The 21571-nt window shown below is 40.3% G+C and overlaps 2 protein-coding genes across 5 annotated transcripts in view; one reads left to right on the top strand and one right to left on the bottom strand.

Moving 5' to 3' along the window:
• STAB2 (stabilin 2) overlaps nt 1–297 on the top strand; it is a 182053-nt gene extending 181756 nt beyond the window's left edge. Inside the window, exon 69 of the mRNA XM_075600600.1 lies at nt 1–297. This exon is cut by the window's left edge and continues 294 nt beyond it. The gene's annotated coding sequence lies outside the window, so the exon portion shown is untranslated.
• The window catches only part of NT5DC3 (5'-nucleotidase domain containing 3), a 71806-nt gene that overhangs the window by 20636 nt on the left and 29599 nt on the right, over nt 1–21571 (bottom strand). For 2 of the 4 annotated variants that reach the window (XM_075600601.1, XM_075600603.1), the window contains exons 8-14: nt 21036–21138; nt 18564–18665; nt 15404–15485; nt 14227–14313; nt 10820–10960; nt 8201–8265; nt 3905–4119 (exon numbers count right to left, since the gene is read on the bottom strand). In XM_075600601.1, the coding sequence (XP_075456716.1) occupies nt 3905–4119; nt 8201–8265; nt 10820–10960; nt 14227–14313; nt 15404–15485; nt 18564–18665; nt 21036–21138 (795 nt within the window). Of the gene's footprint in view, nt 1–1704; nt 4120–8200; nt 8266–10819; nt 10961–14226; nt 14314–15403; nt 15486–18563; nt 18666–21035; nt 21139–21571 lie in introns of those variants that run through there. The other 2 variants (XM_075600604.1, XM_075600602.1) reach the window with 2 other exon arrangements.

The following is a 21571-nucleotide window of genomic DNA, read 5'->3' as shown; positions in this document are numbered from 1 at the left end:
GTTGTCCACTTTACAGCTAAAGAGGCTCTCACTGTGAATTTGTAAATATATACTTTCATATTTGCTCATTGTGCGTCAAATGTAAATGTCCTTAGAGAATAGAAATAAGAAAACTATCTTTCTTGCCAAAAGTTTCACTTGTATTACAGTTTCTAACCTAAACACTTTACAGAGCAATAACAGGGTTTATAAAGTGTGCTGGATTTGGTTTCATATGTCCATCATTGCACTTTATTTACACATGCTTTCTTTAAACTTTTGTACTGCTAATGCTAAAATAAAATGTGCTACTGTGAACACTTCGTTTTTCTATTTCCCCTTAATGTCCCTCTGTATTGCACCATCCATAGAGCATGACATTGGAGATTCAGGGAACACATCCCTCCTGGACATGTAGCCAAGAAGAGGAGAAACACTGTGAAACTTAACTTGATCAGGATCGACACAAAAAAGGGGAGCAACGTCTACACTAAATTCCTTGCTCAAAACATTACCCCTCTGTCTGAAGGCGAATATAAGCTTACTGCCAGGAAGGGCTAGAATTTTTTATTTTTTTTCATATTCTGTCAACTTGTTTATATTTGTAACAGATGTTACATTTTAAAACCGGGTCTTCACTAGCCTGTGCGAGCAAGTAAAATAAATTAATCCAATCTTTTGATAAAGAAGTCAACCTCCTAGACTTTGCAGTCTAGAACATCTTTCAGCTTCCTCCATTTTGTTAGGTCTGTTCAGAAAATTATCTGAAAACACTGGCAATAGCGGAGCACAATTCTTCAGTATGCCACAAGTTCCAATGTAGCAGGGACTGTGTGCGTCATAGGGCAGAGTTCGTAGAGAGCAAGGGATGTTGTCCTCTGTATCTCATTCCTTCACAGCTGTGCCAAGAAGGACTATGCGGCCAAGCTTTGCAAACCTGCTACAGTAAAGTGAGTCACCTAAACATGTACTGAAGCAAGAGGTAAATCCTTATTTAATCAATGGCTATACATTGATCTGGTTCAATAGATTACTGGGATGGAAAGGGAACACAGCAAAACCACACAAACAGAATGTAAACTTTACAGTGTTTACACACAGAGAAAAATGTTTTACAAACCACCAGACACATACTGTAATATGGTAAAACAAAATAATCCACAAAAAACTGTTGTCTAAAAAGGTTGTCATCAATAACCAACCACTAAGTCATGGCCTTTTCATAAGGTTAAAGGAGATTTAGTGCTTTTAGCTAAATGTAATGGGTTTAATGATTAAGTGGCTGAAAGCAATAATTCTATAATGTCCTAGTTACTGGATCACACGCACACGCCTGGGGTCTCTGAGGTAAAACGGAGCAGTCATGCTCCATATTGCACCTAAGCTTAGAAAATTTAAATTAATAACATCAAACGTGCAAATTGCCACTAACTTTTCTTTTTGTGAAGCAATTTTGTCAATAGCATTTTTGGTAGCAGAATTAAGTACACAAGAACCAAGATTCACGTTACTTTTTGCAAGACTTCCATAAAATGGGAAATTACACAGAAGCTTTTATTGTCCTTGGATTTTGCAGCAGTTTGTAGATTCCATAAAACATCACGTTGGGCATCTTATTAAAATAGAAAACATTAGACAGCACACTATCCAAATGTTCATTTGCAAAAAAAGGCAACATGTTTACACTATCCATGTGTGCTATTGAAAGTGAATTGGATATCCAAATACAAATTGAAAGTGTTACTTTATTATTAGGACCGTGTGGCCACACAGACGAGCATCTTTTGACATTTTTCATTGGAGAAAGACTTCATTGGCTCTAATCTTCGCTATTTTCCCTTATTTTGTGCATCCTATTAAAATACATACATACATGAAAAGGTCAAACAATGCATCTTCAATAAAAGGTAAACAAAATTAAATTGTGCATGCGTCTATTTAATCACCGTTACACAGGCTGAACTGCTTCAAACGAGATTAACTGGCAACACTTCGTGCAGTTTATATACAAACATCTTGACCGTTACAAACGGTTTCATTTAAATAGAGTACAAAAAGTGTGCAACAAAAACGGTTTGACAATACCTTACACTAGAGATAGAGTAAACAAAATTACAACTTTATTTTCATCACCAACCAACCCATTGTTTTCTTTAAATGGGGATTACAGAATGGAAGGCCAATTTTTTAAGTACTGGAACAAATTCAGGAGGGAAGACTCATATACAGAACTAGACTTTCAGAACGGAAATACTCACTAATGTGGGCAGGTAATTGCCATTGTGTTGTGGTCACTGTGGAGAATATTTAGACAAATATTTACCATAGGGTTAGCAGAGTACATAAAACAAAAAAGGAGTTTGGATAGTTAAATGGAAATATCCTAGATCGGTGAAAACACTAAAACAAACTTCCAAATACCTGTAGCTAGTGGGCATTATTTTATTAAACCTATTATGAAATTATCAGAATTGCACATATACAGTACATAAAAATGTCAGATTAATTGTAGATATGGATACATACAGTATTCACTGCTATTTGAATCAGCAATGTAGTGCCGATACCATATGGATGGTGAGAACCATTCAAATGGTTTAAAAAAGCATGATACAACATAACCCTTTGCTTTACAAACAGCAGTAGTCCAGAAATCCATGCAAAACTCAATCTGCATGGCAATATAAAATAATTTTAAATTCGTTATTTACTACTAGCTAAAAAAAAAAACTATTTAAAAATAACAACCCTAGTCCAAAAACCACTGAACTATCATCAGTTTGTTTAATTTAAAACAAATAAAAGAAAATAGTGATGCTTCAGTGCAGCAGAAAATAAAAATACAACAGAAAGAGCTTGTGCACATTTTCAAATGTTCATTAAAACCTCAGACCCAAATATTTTTCAAGGGAGCAAACACAGCTTCTTTCAAAATGTCACCAAAACAACTATTCCCAGAAGGAATTTGTTTTGGAATTCAAGAGAGACGACTGGAGAGCAACTGACCTTTAAGATTTTCTAATGGTGAGAGAAGAGCATCCGATCTTGCTACACTAAGTGGCGATTGGCTTCCAAATATGGCCCAAATTATCAACTACAGCAGAGGTTCCCAACTCCAATCCTGAAAGACCACTAACAGTGCAGGTACTTGTGCTTAAGCAGTACACCCCTGCTTAAGCACAAGTGGCTCAGTCAACATGATTGGGCACCTGTGCTAATGAGAGGATGGCCTTAAAATCTGCACGGTTTGTTGTCCTTGAGGACTGAAGCTGGGGACATTATCTACCACATTATATAGATCATTCTAAAAGATTGGATTAAAAAAAAATCATGATAAAAAAATTCTCATCTGTGAAAGATTTGATGGATAAATCATAAGAAAATACATGATTTTTTTTGTGTAAAACTATGAAAAATAGATTTCATGATCAGAAGAATCACACCAACATTATATTCGTAAAATAGCTGCTGCATGAAGATTCACACAAAACACCGATAACCTCAAACACTTGTGTAATAAATGGCTCTTCAAAAGTTTACAAGTCCAACTGGATACAAGAACACTACCAATATTAAGTAAAAATAGAAAGCTGCTCTAAGAATATTCATCAGGCATCCATCTTAATTTTGTTTCTGTGATCTTCATCAAACGGAAGTGGTCACACAAACAAAATTCTGGAGACAGTGGTGATCAAAAACTTGATTTCAACAGCAACTAACGAGGCTGTGGGGTGGTGTAAAAAAAAATAAAAAAAATTGTGCACCGAATTATTTCAATAAAGGAAAATCCTCTACTCAAAATGATATTGTCAAAATATCAATCAAATAGTTTGCCCCCACGGTACTGGATTGGCTTTCTGTTCAGATAAAAGACAAAATCACTTAATTTGAGCCATTTCTTGTAGGAAAGGGATGCCAAAGGTACCAGTGTATAGCTGATCAGACCAGACGGGAACTTCATGCTGTAATGGAGTCCTCTTGGGATAGAAAGTGTGATGCAGGTCGTAGTTTAGGAGGCAGCTTAGGGATTCCATGTACATATCAGCAAAGCGAGACAAACGCCTCAGGAAATAGGTTGGATTATGGTCGGTCCTGAATACACTTCCAAATTGAGTGTTAAAGATTTTCTTTGTCAAATCCCTGGGGTAGAGAGAATGTCATTAGTTGCTTGTGCCAAGTTATTATTATTGTTTATTTGTAAAACACCAACATTCTGCAGCGCGGTATAATGGGGTACAGAGTTATGTATATTGCATAAACAGTTACATACAAGCGAGGACAAAGATGCAAACTAATACAAAGAGGTAGCGAGGGCCCTGCTCGTGAGAGTTTACCATCTCCCCCAATGGGGTTAGCGAGGGAGGGGATTTGGATGTTTGAGGTGTGGCATGAAGGCTTCCTTGAAAAGGCGATTTTTCAGGGACGATCTTTTTAAACATCTGAAAGCTGGGGGAAGAGTCTGATGGTACATGGTGGGGAATTCCAGAGAGAGAAGTCTTGGAGGCGGGAGTGAGAGGAGGTGATAAGGTGGCTTCCTATCAAATCCCGTATCACACACTCAATTCTCCTCCTCACTTTTAAAGCTTTACACTCTTCTGCCCCGCCTTGCATCTCAGCCCTTATTTCTCTCCATACACCATCCCAACTCTTATATTCTGTTTAAGGACGTCTTGTCTCTACCCCTTTTGTATCTAAAGCCATCTCCCCCACCTTAAACCTTTCTCGGTGACTGCCCCACACCTCTGGAATGCCCTTCCCCTCAATACCCGACTAGCACCATCTCCATTCACCTTGAAGACCCACCTTAAAACACACCTGCTTAAAAGGAAGCATATGAGTAGCTCCATGGCTGATAATTTACACCTCATACATAAACCTTGGCCCCTTGCAGACACACTTACCAGAACGCCCTCCTCCTTTCTCTGTACGTTCTTCCTACCAACCAATTAGACTATAAGCTCTTCAGAGCAGGGACTCCTTTTCCTAAATGTTACTTTTATGTCTGAAGCACTTCTTCACTTTGTGTGTTATTTGTTATTTTTATGATTGTCACGTGTATTACTGCTGTGAAACACTATGTACATTAATGGCGTTATATAAATAAAAACATACATACAAGGTGGGAGGAATGGGGGATATGGGCAGAACGTGGGGGCGTTTATGTATGTATTTGGGGATGAGGGCTGAGATGTAAGGGGGGGGGGCAGCATTGAGACCTTTGTAAGTCATTACTAGGGTTTTAAATGTAATACTAGAGGGTATGGGAAGCCAGTGTAGGGATATGTGTAGTGTAGCAGTAGAAGAGGAGCGGTGAGTGAGGTAGAGGGTATGGGAAGCCAGTGTAGGGATATGTGTAGTGTAGCAGTAGAAGAGGAGCGGTGAGTGAGGTAGAGGGTATGGGAAGCCAGTGTAGGGATATGTGTAGTGTAGCAGTAGAAGAGGAGCGGTGAGTGAGGTAGAGGGTATGGGAAGCCAGTGTAGGGATATGTGTAGTGTAGCAGTAGAAGAGGAGCGGTGAGTGAGGTAGAGGGTATGGGAAGCCAGTGTAGGGATATGTGTAGTGTAGCAGTAGAAGAGGAGCGGTGAGTGAGGTAGAGTGTATGGGAAGCCAGTGTAGGGATATGTGTAGTGTAGCAGTAGAAGAGGAGCGGTGAGTGAGGTAGAGTGTATGGGAAGCCAGTGTAGGGATATGTGTAGTGTAGCAGTAGAAGTGGAGCGGTGAGTGAGGTAGAGGGTATGAGAAGCCAGTGTAGGGATATGTGTAGTGTAGCAGTAGAAGTGGAGCGGTGAGTGAGGTAGAGGTTATGGGAAGCCAGTGTAGGGATATGTGTAGTGTAGCAGTAGAAGTGGAGCGGTGAGTGAGGTAGAGGTTATGGGAAGCCAGTGTAGGGATGTGTGGAGTGTAGCAGTAGAAGAGGAGCGGTAAGTGATGTAGAGGGTATGGGAAGCCAGTGTAGGGATATGTGTAGTGTAGCGGTAGAAGTGGAGCGGTGAGTGAGGTAGAGGAGTCTCGCAGCAGCATTTTGGATGGATTGGAGTAGGGATAGGCGGACGGGGAATGCCAACTAAGACGGTTGCAGTAATCGAAGCGGGACATGAGTGAGTGGATTAAGATTTTAGTTGCGTTATGAGTGAGAAAAGGGCGTATCTTGACTATATTTCTGAGGTGGAGACAGCAGGACATTGTGAGGGTCTGAATGTGACGAATTAAGTTCTTACATTCTTTGCAGGTGGTCATACAAATGTCAACATTAAACCATTCTTTGAAGAACATTTGGACCATATAAGTAGCCAATTTTGGTACAACATATTAGAATCCAACTTTGTTCATGAATATTTAGACACCGATGGTACTTTCAAGGGGATGAACCGGCAAGCAATATATTTTCAGACGGAGGAAGATACAGCAACTAGTTTTTCTCATAGGAAACTCACATAAAATCCACACCCCTTTAATGCTTAATCTGACCTCTCAGTGATCCAATGTATATGTAAAATGCACAAGGACACATTAACATGAAGTTATTACTCCCATTCTGAAACTGAACATGCTGCACTGCATATAAAACACTCCAAGGCAATACATTGCAGGACCCTCTGGCACTAAAGTTAAGTATTGCAGAAGACCTTTATATACCGTGCTTCCTTCCCCACTGTGGCGCCCCTCACACTCCACCCATCCTTCACCCCTACCCACTGCTTCCCCAACCAATGACCTCCTCTCAATCATCAAATGCTCCCATCCCACCACATCCCTTTCTGATCCGATTCCATACTCCCTCCTCCACTTTCTCTCTTCCTTCAACCTCTCCCTATCCAGCGGACGATACCCAGACTCCTTCAAAACTGCTGTGGTCATCCCTCTCCTCAAAAAAAAAAAATCTCGACCCTCCCCTCCAACTTTCGCATCTCACGCATTCCATACTTCTCAAAACTCCAAGCGCATACTTCACAACCAACTCTGCACCAGCATCCACACGCATTCCCTCCGTCCCATTGTCCAGTCTGGCTTTCGTCCCTCACACTCTACTTATACTGCCCCCTCACGATCCACAACTTTCTCTCCCAAACTCTCCTGCATCCTCATCGACCTCCGTCGATCCCCCCGTTCATCTCCACCCTCATTAACCTTGACATCACTAACACCGCCCTCTCATCCTACCTCTCCCATTGCTCACACATTTGACCCTTCACTCTTCACCCCCATCACTACCGCCTGTCGCTACCACCAATACAACATAAGAAAAATGTGTCCACTCATTTCCATCTCCTCGGCCAAACATCATCCACTCCCTCATCTTCATCCTGTATCGTCTACAAATCTCTCCATGGACTTGCCCCCTTACCCTCCCCCCCTAGGGGCTTGTAGTATTGTAAGGGCTGGCGCGCATGCGACCGCACGCGAGGCAATGATAAACTGTCCTTGGGAGACAAGTATTTATCACGTGCCAACGCGCACATGGCAGACAGCGTTCGCGCGGCAGCTGTGTGGTAATACAAAGAAATTTGTATTTCCGAGCGGCTGCCGTGCCATGTGACACTTAGCCAATCACAGTGCAGCCCAACGCTGTGACGTCATGGCCACGCGCTGCACCATTTGGCCTATAGGCACTAAAACGCGTGCAACGCCGTGCGCGCGTACTATACTACAAGCCTTACCTTGCAGCTCACCTCTCGCTACACCCCAACCCATCCTCTTCGTTCACAGACTGCCACAACCCTCACTCTTCCCTCCATCTCCTCTCGATTCCGATCATTTGCCTTACTTGCTCCTCTCTTACCCTCACCCCTTTCTAAAAAGTCTCCCCCAAACCCTCCAGTCCCCCACTTCACCAATCAAATCACCTCCACTGTGAGACCCATCACCATGCTGCCGACAAGACTAAATACAGAAACCTGACCCAAACTCTTGCTCACCAACCAAGCAAGCTCTCAATACACCTAACCCATAGTCCTACCATAATGTACCCACCCCTGCCCACCACAAAGACATCTTAATTACTTTATGCCCATCCCATTAAATGTTCCAGATGTAACCCCACCATAGTTTTGCTAACTAATGTTCTGTGCCCTGGATAAGGGCTATATATAAATCTTGTTATAAATAAATATACACAATCTTGATACTGCCACATTAACTGCAGTTTTGAATTGGCATTTTGAGAATGGTAAATTAACTAGCATTCACTATACAAAATTCATCAATATGCTGCATGCTCACCTCATATCCTGTCTTTCCCTGATCCAATCTTGTAGGACCATCTGTGATTCAGCATCTCTGTAAACCTAAAAGTGAAAACATAGTATATTTAGTTATATGTTGCCAATACAAGGAAGAAAAGCCCAAAGTTTCTTCTGGTGTAGCTGTATATACAAGATGATTAATGATAAAAGTAGCTGTGTATTTATAATGTATCATTTCCTAAAATTAAACTGCAGCTCTGTAGACAGACATAAAAAAAAAAAAGAGAGTTACAAACGGATAGAACTCTCGGATGGATACTACATCCTCTTCCTCCACATTTTCCTCTTACTTTGAATACTGGCTTTTCCAAACGGTTCTCTGATTCATTATGTTACTAGGGGTCTTCAACTGTCACACTGATGATACGTCAATCTCCTGGGCATCTTACCTTTCTCTCTAACGCTCGCACTCCTCCTACGCTACAGACTTCCGCACCATTGACTCCTCTGTTCTACACTGAACTCTAACCTCTCACTTCTATTTTCCTCTGAAACTGACGATCTTGACAAATCCTACAACTCTATCTACACTTAATCTATATTCCCCATCTCTGCTCTGTCACACCCAACCAACTAACGGGCAGCCTTGGCTAAATTTGCAAACATGCTTCCTAATGCCTATATTCTACACTATACTTCCCTTCAAGTCTTTGGATAGCATCCACCTTTCCTTTAAAGTGATCAACAGCGTGAGATTCTCTGTCCCTACCTTCTCGACCCTGATCAACCCAAAACCACTTCTCTCCTGTTACAGAGTTGGAAGTATCTCAGACACCCTCCTCTTCTCCCTATACTACTTGCCTTATCGATCCTATTATCGCAGACCTTATCAGACGTCTTGCTCCTATATCCTAGTCCCACTCTCATCCATATCTTCAATTTACCCCTTAATCCTTTAAGCACCCAGTTGACACATTTATGTGCAGTAGCAACACCCTTGACCGTACGTGCCTTACCAACTACTGCCATGTCTCCTTCCTGCCTTTTTAACTGCTAGATTGTCTGGTCTTCACATACAAGATCAACTTTCTTAACCTTATCACTGCATAGAGGGAGAAATGGGAGTCCCAAGCTCCCTAGCGGCGCCACTTCAAAAGAGTCCAGCAAACGTACAAGTGTAAATAATCTCACTTTGTATACTTCTTAGAGACTGTCACATATGTGGAATTTAACCCCTTGTATCTCACACATAGATAACACAGTGGTAGAGTATACCCAATAGCCTCTGTCCCGAGGAATAACTTATATGGGGTATACTCATATAATGAAACAAACTCACTGTTTGAGTGTGTAAGGGCTCCTGGACGTCAGTGTGCTCCAACTGGGGTGAAAGTAGATTGCAGGTAGAGAAAGAAATTCTGGCGGTGCAACTGCTCCTGAGAAGAAAAACTGCAGACCGGGACTTCTTACTGGTCAAAAAGCTTTATTTGGCGCGTCACTCCGCGCTTTATCAAAGCTTTGATAAAGCGCGGAGTGACGCGCGAAACACGTAAGTGTTTCTCTGGCTGCTATGTGCCAAGTAAAGCTTTTTGACCAGTAAGAAGTCCCAGTCTGCAGTTTTTCTTCTCAGGAGCAGTTGCACCGCCAGAATTCTCCTCTCTACCTGCAATTAACCTTATCACTGCCAGAAGTCTGGTAGCACCAGAGCGATCTCCCCTGGAAAACGAGCAGTAGAAGAGCATGACGTAGTCACTACATTATGGGCCCCTGGAGTGCCAGACCATATGACGTTGTGGCTACGTCTTCAAACACCCAAAGGGTTAAAGAGGAGTCTCATGATCATTTAATAAGCATGTTCCTAGTTCAGGTATTACTTTACTTTATACAGACAGGTAATCATGGTATTACCAGTTATAATTGGATGGCTGTGGTCACAAGCAGTTAATCACATATAAGCAAGATATTGGAGAAGACTGGGAGGAGCACAGAGAGGACTGTGCACACATGTATGCGCATGCGTAGGTTTTATAAAATCTCTCGCTGGTGCATCATGCCTGGTACGAAAATGTGAATTTACTGTTTAATGTGAAATTATTTTGTTTTCAATACTATAGGTGATACATATTGAGTACTTTAGAAGTTGCATCTAACACAAAAAAGGTTTGATGAACTAAAAATTCCAACTTCATAGAAAACATTTGAAAATGTTCACACAATCCTCTAGGCTCATAAGACGTTTTATATTGGAAATACTGTAGTATAATGGCATTCATTTTCCAACTTTTCCCAGGTTGTAGTGCTTGCAGTATAAACAAAATTACATTGTGGTTAAAGCAGATGTTTAGACACACAAAAATGAAAAAATTTGAATATCAAGTAGAATCCATTCTTCCACCATGCATTAATTTATCACCTATATTTGGTCTCCGTTACTCATCAAGCCCTGTACGACATGCTCCATTATAGAAAGGAATTATTTCGCATGTAATGACCAACTCAAAAATGTCAGGTATTTACTTTATAAAGCACATGTAGCAGATACACGGTCGAGAATAAAAGGGAACTAAGGACAGGGCATATTTAACAAGTTAAATCTAGCTGACAAACACCATAGAAGAGAGAAGGGGGGGGGGGGGAGGAGAGAAGGTTTACATACCTGCATACGTTCGAGTAACCCAGTTAAGCCTTGAAGCCAAGCCATGGTTTGAATATACTGTGAAGTGTTCATGATTTTAAGCTCTGATTTTAACTCTGGGATAATGGCACCGGTCCGCCACCCATGCTTTAACGTTAGATCCTGGTTAGAAACACATAAAAAAGACCTTGACTCAGAATTTTAGACGATATTAAATATTGGGCGTAAACACCTACTTAAGATATGCTTCTTTTATCAACGAAACAGTTTTCGAGTCCTTGCTCTACGTTTGAAGCATCAAGAGGATTAACAGAAATATGCAATGATGTGCACTGTTCAGTATATATGGCTTAATTTCTAGTTCCCTTGGCGGAATTTATTGCTCAAACTACAGAGGTAGCAAGACTTGGGGTCTTCGGCACCACTGTGGTGAAAGGCACCCGAGGATTAACGCTGCGGGGGGTCCCATTCACAGTCTCTTACATCTGTACTGTATATCAAAACAAAAGGGCAAAGGAGGGCAGACATAGGCTTGGCTAAACTGTAATCAGTCATAGGCCTATACCTAATGTTGACGCTCTTGCGCAGCCTCGGTATTTACCATCATATCTGGTGGGGTGTAATAAGAGGTATATATTCACAATTATAGGCTAAAGCTGTTACATTCTGGGCGTTATTGAAATCCCTGCCCATTGATTGGATAATGCTCAGAATTTTAACCAATCAGTAATGGCCCCAAATTTTCGGCACTTTGCCAAGTTTTTCAGCCAATCAGCTTTCAGTTCTCATTCACACAGACTGAGAGGAGCTTTCAGTCAGGGGAACTGATTGGACAGGAGGCAGCAGCAAGGCACTGATCCCCACCCTGCCTACAGAGAGCTCCTCAGAGGAGAGTGAGGGGAAATGTTTGTGTGTCTGTCTGCTGCATGTTTTGTGGGTTTGAAGGGGGGCCAGCAGAGTGTTTAATTGGTGTGTGTGTTTTGTAGGTGTAATGGGGGGGGGGTTGTAGTATGTATGTGTCTTGTGTGTGTGTTTACAGGGGGCTGCAGTGGGTATAGGAGGGCTGCAGTGGGTGTAGAGGGCTGCAGTGTGTTTTGTTGTGTGTAGCTGCAGTTTTGTTGGTTTACAGGAGGCTGCAGTTTGTGTTTTTGGGTCTAGAGGGGGGCTGCTTTGTGTGGTGTGTGTGTGTTGTGATTGTAGAGGGTGGAGGAGGGCTGCAGTTTTGTGTGTGTAGAGGGGGGGCTGCAGAGTGTATTGTGTATATAGAGGGGTTTACAGAGTGTGTGCATGTAGAGGGAGGCTGTGTGTATGTACAGTACAATGTCCTTTTAATAAACACATGCAGTAAAAGCAAAAGAATGTAGACGATCATGCTGATAAAAATCGGATTAATCGGATTGGTGGATGTACCATGTGATGCCTACATTTAGCCTATAATAGTCATAATCCCATCAGAACAGGGCATTACTGGCCAATAATGCCCTGTTCTTCTGTGATTATTACTTAAATAACACAACAGAGGCTTCCAGCCCTTGGTGTCTTACAGCAGAGTACAGTTTAGTACATATGACCTTCATTGAGAACTGTTACATAAAAGGCCTACATACTGGAAGTATTGCAAATGGTGATTGCTTTAAGTTGAGATCATTAATCCGCAGGACTGGCTCAAGACAATTGTCAAGATAGAGAACTGTCACATACAGTATACTAACTGTAGAGGTATTTAAACCAAGGTATTGCAAATTGAACAAAGCAGCCCTGCACATCCAAAACAGCTTGTATGCTTCATGGCTTTACGCACCCTCTCCCCTTTGACAGTGTTTTTGCCTCAATGGTCCTAGTCTTAAGACCTTCTACAATCGTTTTTAAAGAGCTGCATTCAGAACGTAAACCTATTTTTTTTTTTCAATCGAACCGAAAGTACAATAATTCATATAAATATCTAAATATCTGTTGATGTATTTTCTAGACCCATGACTTTACCATTGCATTTAGTTGTAGTACATGGGATATCACGGTACAGTATGCATGATTAGAACTGAATTTTTTTCTAATGGCATGATAGGTCACTTGTCTCTAGTTACATCCGGGTATAAATAATGCAAGTGTCATAAGGGCAATGTGCTGTTATTTGCCCTTTTCATTTCATGAGTTAATGGGGGGATTTTTGCACAGTGGAGAGTAAACTAGGTTCTGGTCTATCCTCCATTTCTGATAAACAAGATTTTTGGATTCATCAAATAAACTAGCCTAGCAAGCCCTAAGAACCATACTCAGCATTTAATCTTATTTACATGAATAACCATTCCTCTGAATTTGTCAATAAACATCACCTGATGCATGCCAAATGGATACTGCCAACTACACTGACGTCCTTCACATACTGCAAGAATCAAAATAGAACGAATTACTTCATAGGCAGCAGAATTTAGCCAGTGATTCTCTGCATGCTTTTGAGATTTTGTTGCCCATTGCCACTTGTATGCTTTCATAAAAAGTATGTCAACAGCATTATTCTAATTAACCCCATCACTGATAGAGGGGCCTGCATCAGACTTCTGTCATTACAATATGTGTTGCAAATAAAGGTGTGGTGTGTGTGTGTGTGTGTGGTGTGGGTGGTGTGGGTGTCAGTCACTAATACTACACATTATACAAAACTTATTGCTACATTGGAGGCCAGTTAGGAGCTCAGTCCTGAAAACAGCCACACTGGCTGCAAAGTTGCTTTGATAAGAGCTAAGATAGAAAACAGTCCTGAGTGGCTTTTTCTATTTTTACGGGCGGGGGGGAAGAAAAAAAAAAACAACTGGAAAATATAACCATGTGAACAGGGATAAAAAAAACAAAAACATGTGTGCGATCATGTTTGTTTGGCACCAACGTAGAATAGAGATATTTAAAAATAAAATAAATTCTCTAACCACATTCCATTCCTCAGACTTGGGGCTGCATTCATTTGCACAATGGTTACATTTTAAATCTGTTCACCTGCTAAATTATCTTTAGTTACAAAAACAAATGAAAATTCTCGTATTAGCAATTTTAGTCCTAATACTCTGAAACAGATATGTGGGGATTTAATCCTCCATCTACAAAAAGCAAGCACTATAAGTTTTACACTTTCATCTTTGTTCCTGCTACATTTCCCCATCCAACATCTGTGCTTTTATTCACAGGGCCGTCGATAAGGGTGGGGACAGACCTGTTTTACAGCACATGGTGAGTGCAGGCCATGCAGAGCACATCTGGGCCCGCCTGCTCCAGCACTCATTGAACCCGCAACTCCAAGGGTGCATGGGCCCTCTTGCTTCCAATTATCTTGGGCTCAATAAAGCCCTGTTTTTCCACTAATTTCTTCACATTTAGTTTACAGATACAGATCCTTTTCGTACATGCACAGTCACTGATACATACATTTCCCTTACCGCTAAATCACTGTATATATGATCACCAAAGTACAAAACCTTTGATCCACGCCAGCCAGTGAGCTTCAGAAATTCAAATAAATTGCCCTGTAGAGAAGAAAAAAAAAAAAAAACATTTGGAAAAACTGCGGCTTTCAATGTGTTACCGAGAGCACATTTACTAAGCTACGCAAAATAGGGGCTTTTCGTGCAGATACCGTGATTCCGCGCTAACCAAGCTTACAGAATAAGCCCCAATGTGTTCACTACGTAGTTCTAAAAGCTGTATTTCTCCATATGTGGTATGTGCAGATTCATTACAGGTTGAGGTACCTTTTAGTAGACCAACATGAGTTGTCCATTTTGTATGGGAGATACCACAAGTTAAAAAAAAAAAAAAAAACACTCTACAAAGAAAGCACTTACAGATGTAACCAGTGTTATTGCAAGCGGGTGGCACGCTGCAGCACAACATACACAATGCACTACCGGGAGATGTGGCCTTAGTGTTTAACCAGCCACACACGAGAAGGGGCTGTAGCGACACGGGTTGCAATTATGTTCGTTACATCTCTTTGCTGGTTCATTAAAATGTGTCCCAATGCTTAACAAATCTACTAATAAACAGTGTAACAGTCAGAGCCTGTTAAAGGAGGGGCAAATAATATATGTGGTTATAGTATGTTAAAGTTGACTCTAGAGGTAGTTAAAGCAGAGATGGATTTAGATATATAATATATATATATATATTTTTTTTTTTTCAGGTGTGAAGCAGGGGGTCTCCGGAGCTGAACCCCATTAATTTCAGCTCCAGAGATGCTTACCTCCGTAGGGGGAGACGGTATCTCTGGAGTTTAAAGTTCCAGGTCTCGCGGGCCAAAAGGAAGCCACACCGGATGATGTTACCGCTTTCTATTGACCCGTCTAACGCTGGACATTTAAACACCGCCATTAGATTAAGGAATGCACTCTGCCTGCTGCCACCACTATGGACGCAAGTATCTCTGGGAGCAGGGGGTCCCCCAGAGAACAAATTAGTTCAGCTCCGAAGATCCCCTGCACCAAACCTGTAATGAAATAAATATATCTAAATAATTTTTTAAGTAAAGTTAACTCCTATTGCTGCTTTAAAAGGTAATCAGCTGCTGTTTTTGTTTTAGGATTACAAAAGAAAAAGGGAAAAACAAAAAAACCAAACCTGCTTGTAAATCTGGCCTTTTTCAAGTTGGTGAATTTTATCCCACAGTAAAACTCCTCGTTCATTAATTTTGCGGAATGGCCTGAGAGGGAGAAAAAATAAATAAAAGTATAAGAGACACAACAAGTAATCTCTGCCATATCTATGAACAAAGGGCTGATATGGAAAATATTAATTTTACCCTGTACCCAGGATGTCAGTACTGTGTCATATGAAAGCAAATAAATGGGTTTAATAAAACCTTCACTAAATAGCTAGCAATAGACTTTTTATTGCAAAGTTACAATGGTCATCAAGTGTTGGCTTCTTCTACTGCAGTTTCTTTAACCCCTTCACTGCCCTTATGACATTTATAAACATTCCAAATGCATGGCCCTTAGAATGTTTATACTGTACAGGTCATGCTGCTTCCCCCCCTTCTTCCCTGGGCTCCTGTCTCAGGGTGATGCCACTCAGACAAGAGACCCCAGGAGAGCATGCAGCCCACTGCTACAGGAGCACAGAAGTGATCACTTCCCCACAGATCAGTACATGTAGGGACAATGTGGGGGTACCCAGTTATATTGGGTATGGTCCCTCTTACCGCTGAGTTTTGTTTTCACCCCATGCCCTCTGTCAGAGAAAAGGTGGGGGGGGGTACATTTAGAGGGAGAGGAGGTCAGGTTTTTTTTTTACTTTTAGTTGTTTGTGTATTAATATATATTTGAGGAAACTGGCACTTGCTGGCCACCCTCCTGAAGGATCCCACAGTGAAGTACAGTACTGTAATCCAGCTGCACTAACTTCTGCTGCCAGCTTGCAGAGAACATGACCAGGACATGGAACAAACTACAGCAGGAAACAGTTCAGCTCTCTAAAGACACTTGTGTATGATGACTGTTAACCTCTGAAGAATTATTTCAATGCAATATTTTAGCATTTGATTGGAAGTGCATCTATACTTGCTTTTATTGATCTTTAAAATGAAATATTGTATTAAACTATGGAGCATGTGCTTCTCCATTTTGCCTTTTAGAGCTAGATACACAATTGTTTCTGGGGGGAGTTGTGAAAAGAAGTCCCTAAAACAAGTCATCCCATACATTTGCATTTACCTAGTGTTTGCACACTTCTATTTCACAAGATCCAACTGGTACATTTGTATTCTTATAAATATGAGGTTACCTTTAATGGGCATTGGTAGTGCCCTTGTTTATTGTATCCCCATATTTGTAAAAATACAACTCTTCCTTAGCGGATGTGAGGAGCCAAAGACCACATTACTCTAGTGCAGAAAAGTTTTACAATTTAATTTGAATCTGTATAGTCAGTCCTTGTAGGACCGTTTCAAAATGACCCGTCGCAGGATACAGTTGGTTGTCTACTTTCTGGAAATAGAAGTCGTGCCTGGGTGCATCATTGTTTATTTACTATACAGGAGAAAGTAGCAGTGCTTCAAAAATCGGTGTAATAATACTTTGGAGAACAGGACATGATCGCAGAAAAAAAAATAACCCAACGCATTACGCTATATTTTTTCTTTTGTTGGATCCATGTATACAAATTTTATGAGATATTTTGCAAATAAAGCCCAAAGATTTTATTATGACCGATCTGGGACCCCTTCTGTGATGGCTTTTTTAATGTTTGTATGGAGTGCAACATCATCACGTTCTGGTCTGTATTAACTGAAAAGCTGTGGCAGCTCAGACGCCAGCGCCTGCGCCATGAGGTGAAGCTTACAGAAGCACGGAGCTGCAGAAGCACGGAGCTGCAGAAGTATGCGAGGACAGCGTTTGGAGCTTTTGGAAGTCATATGGATGACTACGGTTTCAGGGCTTATTGAGCGTCAAAGATTTCACTTTTCTATCTGTGATGCTACTTTGGGACACCCCCCTTTTCCCATCTAAATTACATCAAAATGAAATGTATTGGATGTTCGATTTTCTTAAAGTAGGCACAATAACAGGTTGTATGGTGTGTTGTATTAGCCCATGCAGAAATGAGGTTTCATTTAAAAAAAAAATTCTGACTGTCGAGATTGTTGAAGTCACATTACCAGATATACAATTAGCACCAACATCTGTATGTTTACAACAAAACAGATACACAAATTGTTTAAAAATGGAATGACAAATCTCAACATTCCGTTAGTCACACATGGGTGCACTGCCTTGGCAGTGAAGGGGTTAGTGCTCACATGTCCGCTATTGTAATCATTGGAACGGACTTCTGTTTATAAGCCTGGTCAAAGTATGAGGAAAACCACAAGGTTTATTTCTGCTGGGAATGCTGAGCATCCACTTTGATCTATCTACAAAAGAAAACATGATTTGGACTGTGACCAGGCAACATAAAAAGATTTCAAGTCCAACGTGTACGCTGCACTTGGTCCTTGAAAGTCTTGGGAACTACACATAGAACATATTCACAGTTGTAAAGAGATGGCTGAAACACACACTGGGAAATATATGCCATGTTTTAGCGACTTGTATACACAGTTCTCCTTACACATGCAATAACTGAACACCACAACTACTATAGTACAGTTTCAAAATTACACCCAAAAGGCAGTGTTTTTTCCATTGAATACATACATACCCTTGCATGTAATGACATTTATTCATGAGTGGCAATATTATCATTCAATGTATTGCTTACTGCGACACTTAACATGAAACCTAGCAGCACTCAAAGATGAATGGAATAATCACTGTGCCAAGTCTTATTTACATCTACATCATTTTGCACATGACCTGTAGTAACAACCCAGTGCTTTGAAAAGGTGTGTGTGTGTATCACAAGTCAGGCCAAGCTAAAAGATATTTACACCTAGTCACTACTGAGAACATGTTATAGAAACCAGCTTGAAGTGCCGCCAGGTTTTAAACCAGCAATCCCACCCACATTTGAAATGTATTTTTACAATCTTTGTTTTAGGTGCCACTTCACTTCCTCTGTAGTTAAAGATTGTGCCAGAGGTCATCGAATAAGAAGCTGAGCCAAAGGATTAGTTGTCTTTCCAAAATATTAGTCGGTTTGTATAATGGTAGAGACTAGCTTGCATCTCAAGATTGCTCCCATTTGTACAACATGAGGGAACTGTCACACCTGAAACCGAAAAGCCTAGTGTGGTTCACTGTGTGATTCGGGATCTCATGCACTGAGTCAGAAAGCTCACCTTCGCTTATCGTTGAAGAAATTTGGCTTGTCAGCTTGAACAATGACAACATCAAAAAGATCCCTCCAATCTTTACCTACAATGAAATTCATTCCTTTGTTCCTAGAAGGGAAATATATATTCATCACATGATCTCCATTTAAAAATAAGTATTTGAAAATATTTCTACTCCTTCGATTCACACCACAGGTTCTTATATTTTCACATTTATACTGTAATGTGCTGCATACAGCTGCCCTTTATAAATACAATTTGAAAATAAAAAGCATTTTAACATGACTGTTATTGGTAATTCAGTTTTCCTGCATATTGTCACTGTTGTGTGATCCACACCATTTGTGCAACTCTGCTTCATCTAAGCATGTGAACACTATTCAGAATGTGTTCTCCTTGTATACTGTAAATGTAACCAAATGTTTCAGTTCCTACTGCAACACTGGCCAGAAAGCTTGCTATACTCATGTAAACATCAGCCCTACATTTGTTCTGATTTACAAGTGTTTTTATGAAAGGACAGTACATTTTATTATTTACCTAAACAGGCCCGAGTTATGTGCAGCCTCGCTACACTCTGCCCTTCTAATTGTGTGGTGTTTTAGGGGCTTACTCTATATGTGCTTAAGCGCCAAATCGGGTCTTTTTTGGCTGAAATTGATGTTTGAAGTCAATGGGGAATTTGTGCCTCACCCAGCCAGATGAGTCACTTTGGCACCTATAAAATTAGCTCCTCAGTCTCAGGCACAAGCATAAAACTAAACCAAATTACAGGAGAGAGCAAACACTGAAAACCCTCTTAAACATTTTAACATTTCTCCATATGCTCCTGTATAGAAATCCAGGTCTTATAAATGGCAATGTCTGTGTTCCTGGTTAGATATTTCATGCACTAACATTACATTTTAAAATCTAACATTTATAGGTAAACATTTTTTTTAAATAGTGTACAAATAGATCAATAACATTTTCTACAAAATCACCCTGTCTCCCAACTTTTAATGCAATGGAATATTTTTGAACTGGCTATCTTCATCCTGTAATGCCCCATCAGACACATTTCTCGCATTTCTAAAATACTTTTGGAAGGGGTGTTTATAAGATATATATTTTTTAAGAATGGTGTATAAGAAAATACTAAGAAAACAATTTAGTATAAAATATAGAACAGCGGCTCCTGGACAGAACATTTCACACACTTATGGTTGCCCTACTCAAATGTGTTGGGAGGGAATAAAGATCTATTTCTAAATCAAAAGTTAACATGAGTTCCATTCTTTTCCTACCACTGTTCTAATAATTCCAAATTGTATTTATTTCTTATTATAGACCAATATTTGTCAATATTCCTATTTTTTTTTTAATTGGATAATTGAAGATAAATTATTCATTCTCCAACATTGAAAATCAGAACACTCAAAATATTATTCTCTAGTTAAAGAGGCAATTCAAGAATTTTTTTTCCCCCTTGAATTTTTTTAATTCAGGATTGAAGCAGGGGGTACTCTGGACCTAAACCCCTTTAATTTTAACTCTGGGGCCCTCTGCTTCCGGAGATAATACCTCCGTAGGGTGCCAGTAGCCACTCCAGGATTCACGATATATCTGCTTTTCAAAGCCTGTGTGGGCCAATAGGAAACTGACATCAGGTGTGGCTTCCTATTGGCCCATGTGACAAGGAAGCTGAAAACTGCAGGCGATACCAGCACCCCCCTTGGAAGTAAGCATCTCCAGAGCTGAAATTAATTGGGTTCAGTTCCGGAGACCCCCTGCTCCAAACCTTAAAAAAAAAAACACAACACTATCATTTTGACATGACTGTTTAACATGCTGTGACTAATTACACCCATCATGATTAGCTTGACCCAAATGTAATGAGAAATGAGAATTTCTTCTATTTCTAGTTTTATGAATGTTAATATTTATGCCTAGCAGGGCATTTTTATTAAATGGTATATAAATTTGACATTTGTATAACTTTGCATCCTTTATGTTCTGTTACGTACTCTGTACAGATTTTATTTTTTAAATGGTTGGTGGGGGGGTGGGGGGGTGAAGATAATGCTTTCCTCACAACCCCTCCTACCGACCAAGAATCAACTACAGTTCTGGTGGAGCTGAACACTATGCCATGTTCCAGCCTCCCGCCCCCCTCCCTCCATCCTGAGAGATTTACCCTTTTAAGTGCTGATAAAATGAAAGAAAAAACAAGGATGACTGCCAAGCCTGTCCAGTAGGAAGACCAAAAGGGACCAGAAACACCAGCACAGAGGAAAGGTAAATATCTCGAGAATATGGGCTCCACAGAGATAAAAAATAGCACCCTCCCTTTCAAATAATAAATACAATTTAAAAATATTTTTTTTATAGTTCCTAATTCAACAAAGCAAGCCCCCAATGTATCCTGAGATTAATGAATTAGCCCTATAATGAAAAAAGGTAATCATGCAGACAGGATTGCATGATCAGGTTACTTACACAAAGCTGCTGGGGCTGTTTGTAATGAGAAACATCTTTTTGCCATGATTTGCTAACTTGGCCAATACAGCTTGCGTTTTCTCTCCATAGCAAATATACCTCTCTAAAACAAAAGCAAAGAAAGTCATTATGTTTTGTGCATTTACAAATATTTTCAGTAACAGATGCATCGTGGTGTAGATCACATCTTTATTGTACAATATAGACATGCATTGCATGAGAATGTAGAGTACTGTGGTACACAAGATTTTTTTAATCAAACAATTAACATGGAGTAATTATTGCTGATTTATTGCAGAGTTAAAAAAAATAAATGAAAATAATGTCATTTTTGTAACTTACATGCTCTTCCATTCCTAAATTCCACTCTTGATTAATACAATTGCTATTGCATTTACATAGAGGGTTGGCATAGATCGATTGAATGGGAGTAAAATGGCACTGCTACAATTGGAGGGACAACTAATAAGAGGTGAGCCAGAGGTTGCAACAATGGTTAGAGATTTTGGTTGTTTCCAAAGGAAGAAACGTACATT

Source organism: Ascaphus truei, chromosome 5, assembly GCF_040206685.1.
Source record: "Ascaphus truei isolate aAscTru1 chromosome 5, aAscTru1.hap1, whole genome shotgun sequence".
Classification (NCBI taxonomy): Eukaryota; Metazoa; Chordata; class Amphibia; order Anura; family Ascaphidae; genus Ascaphus; species Ascaphus truei.
Note: the sequence above shows the minus strand (reverse complement) of the source record. Positions and strands in the feature narration are given on the sequence as shown.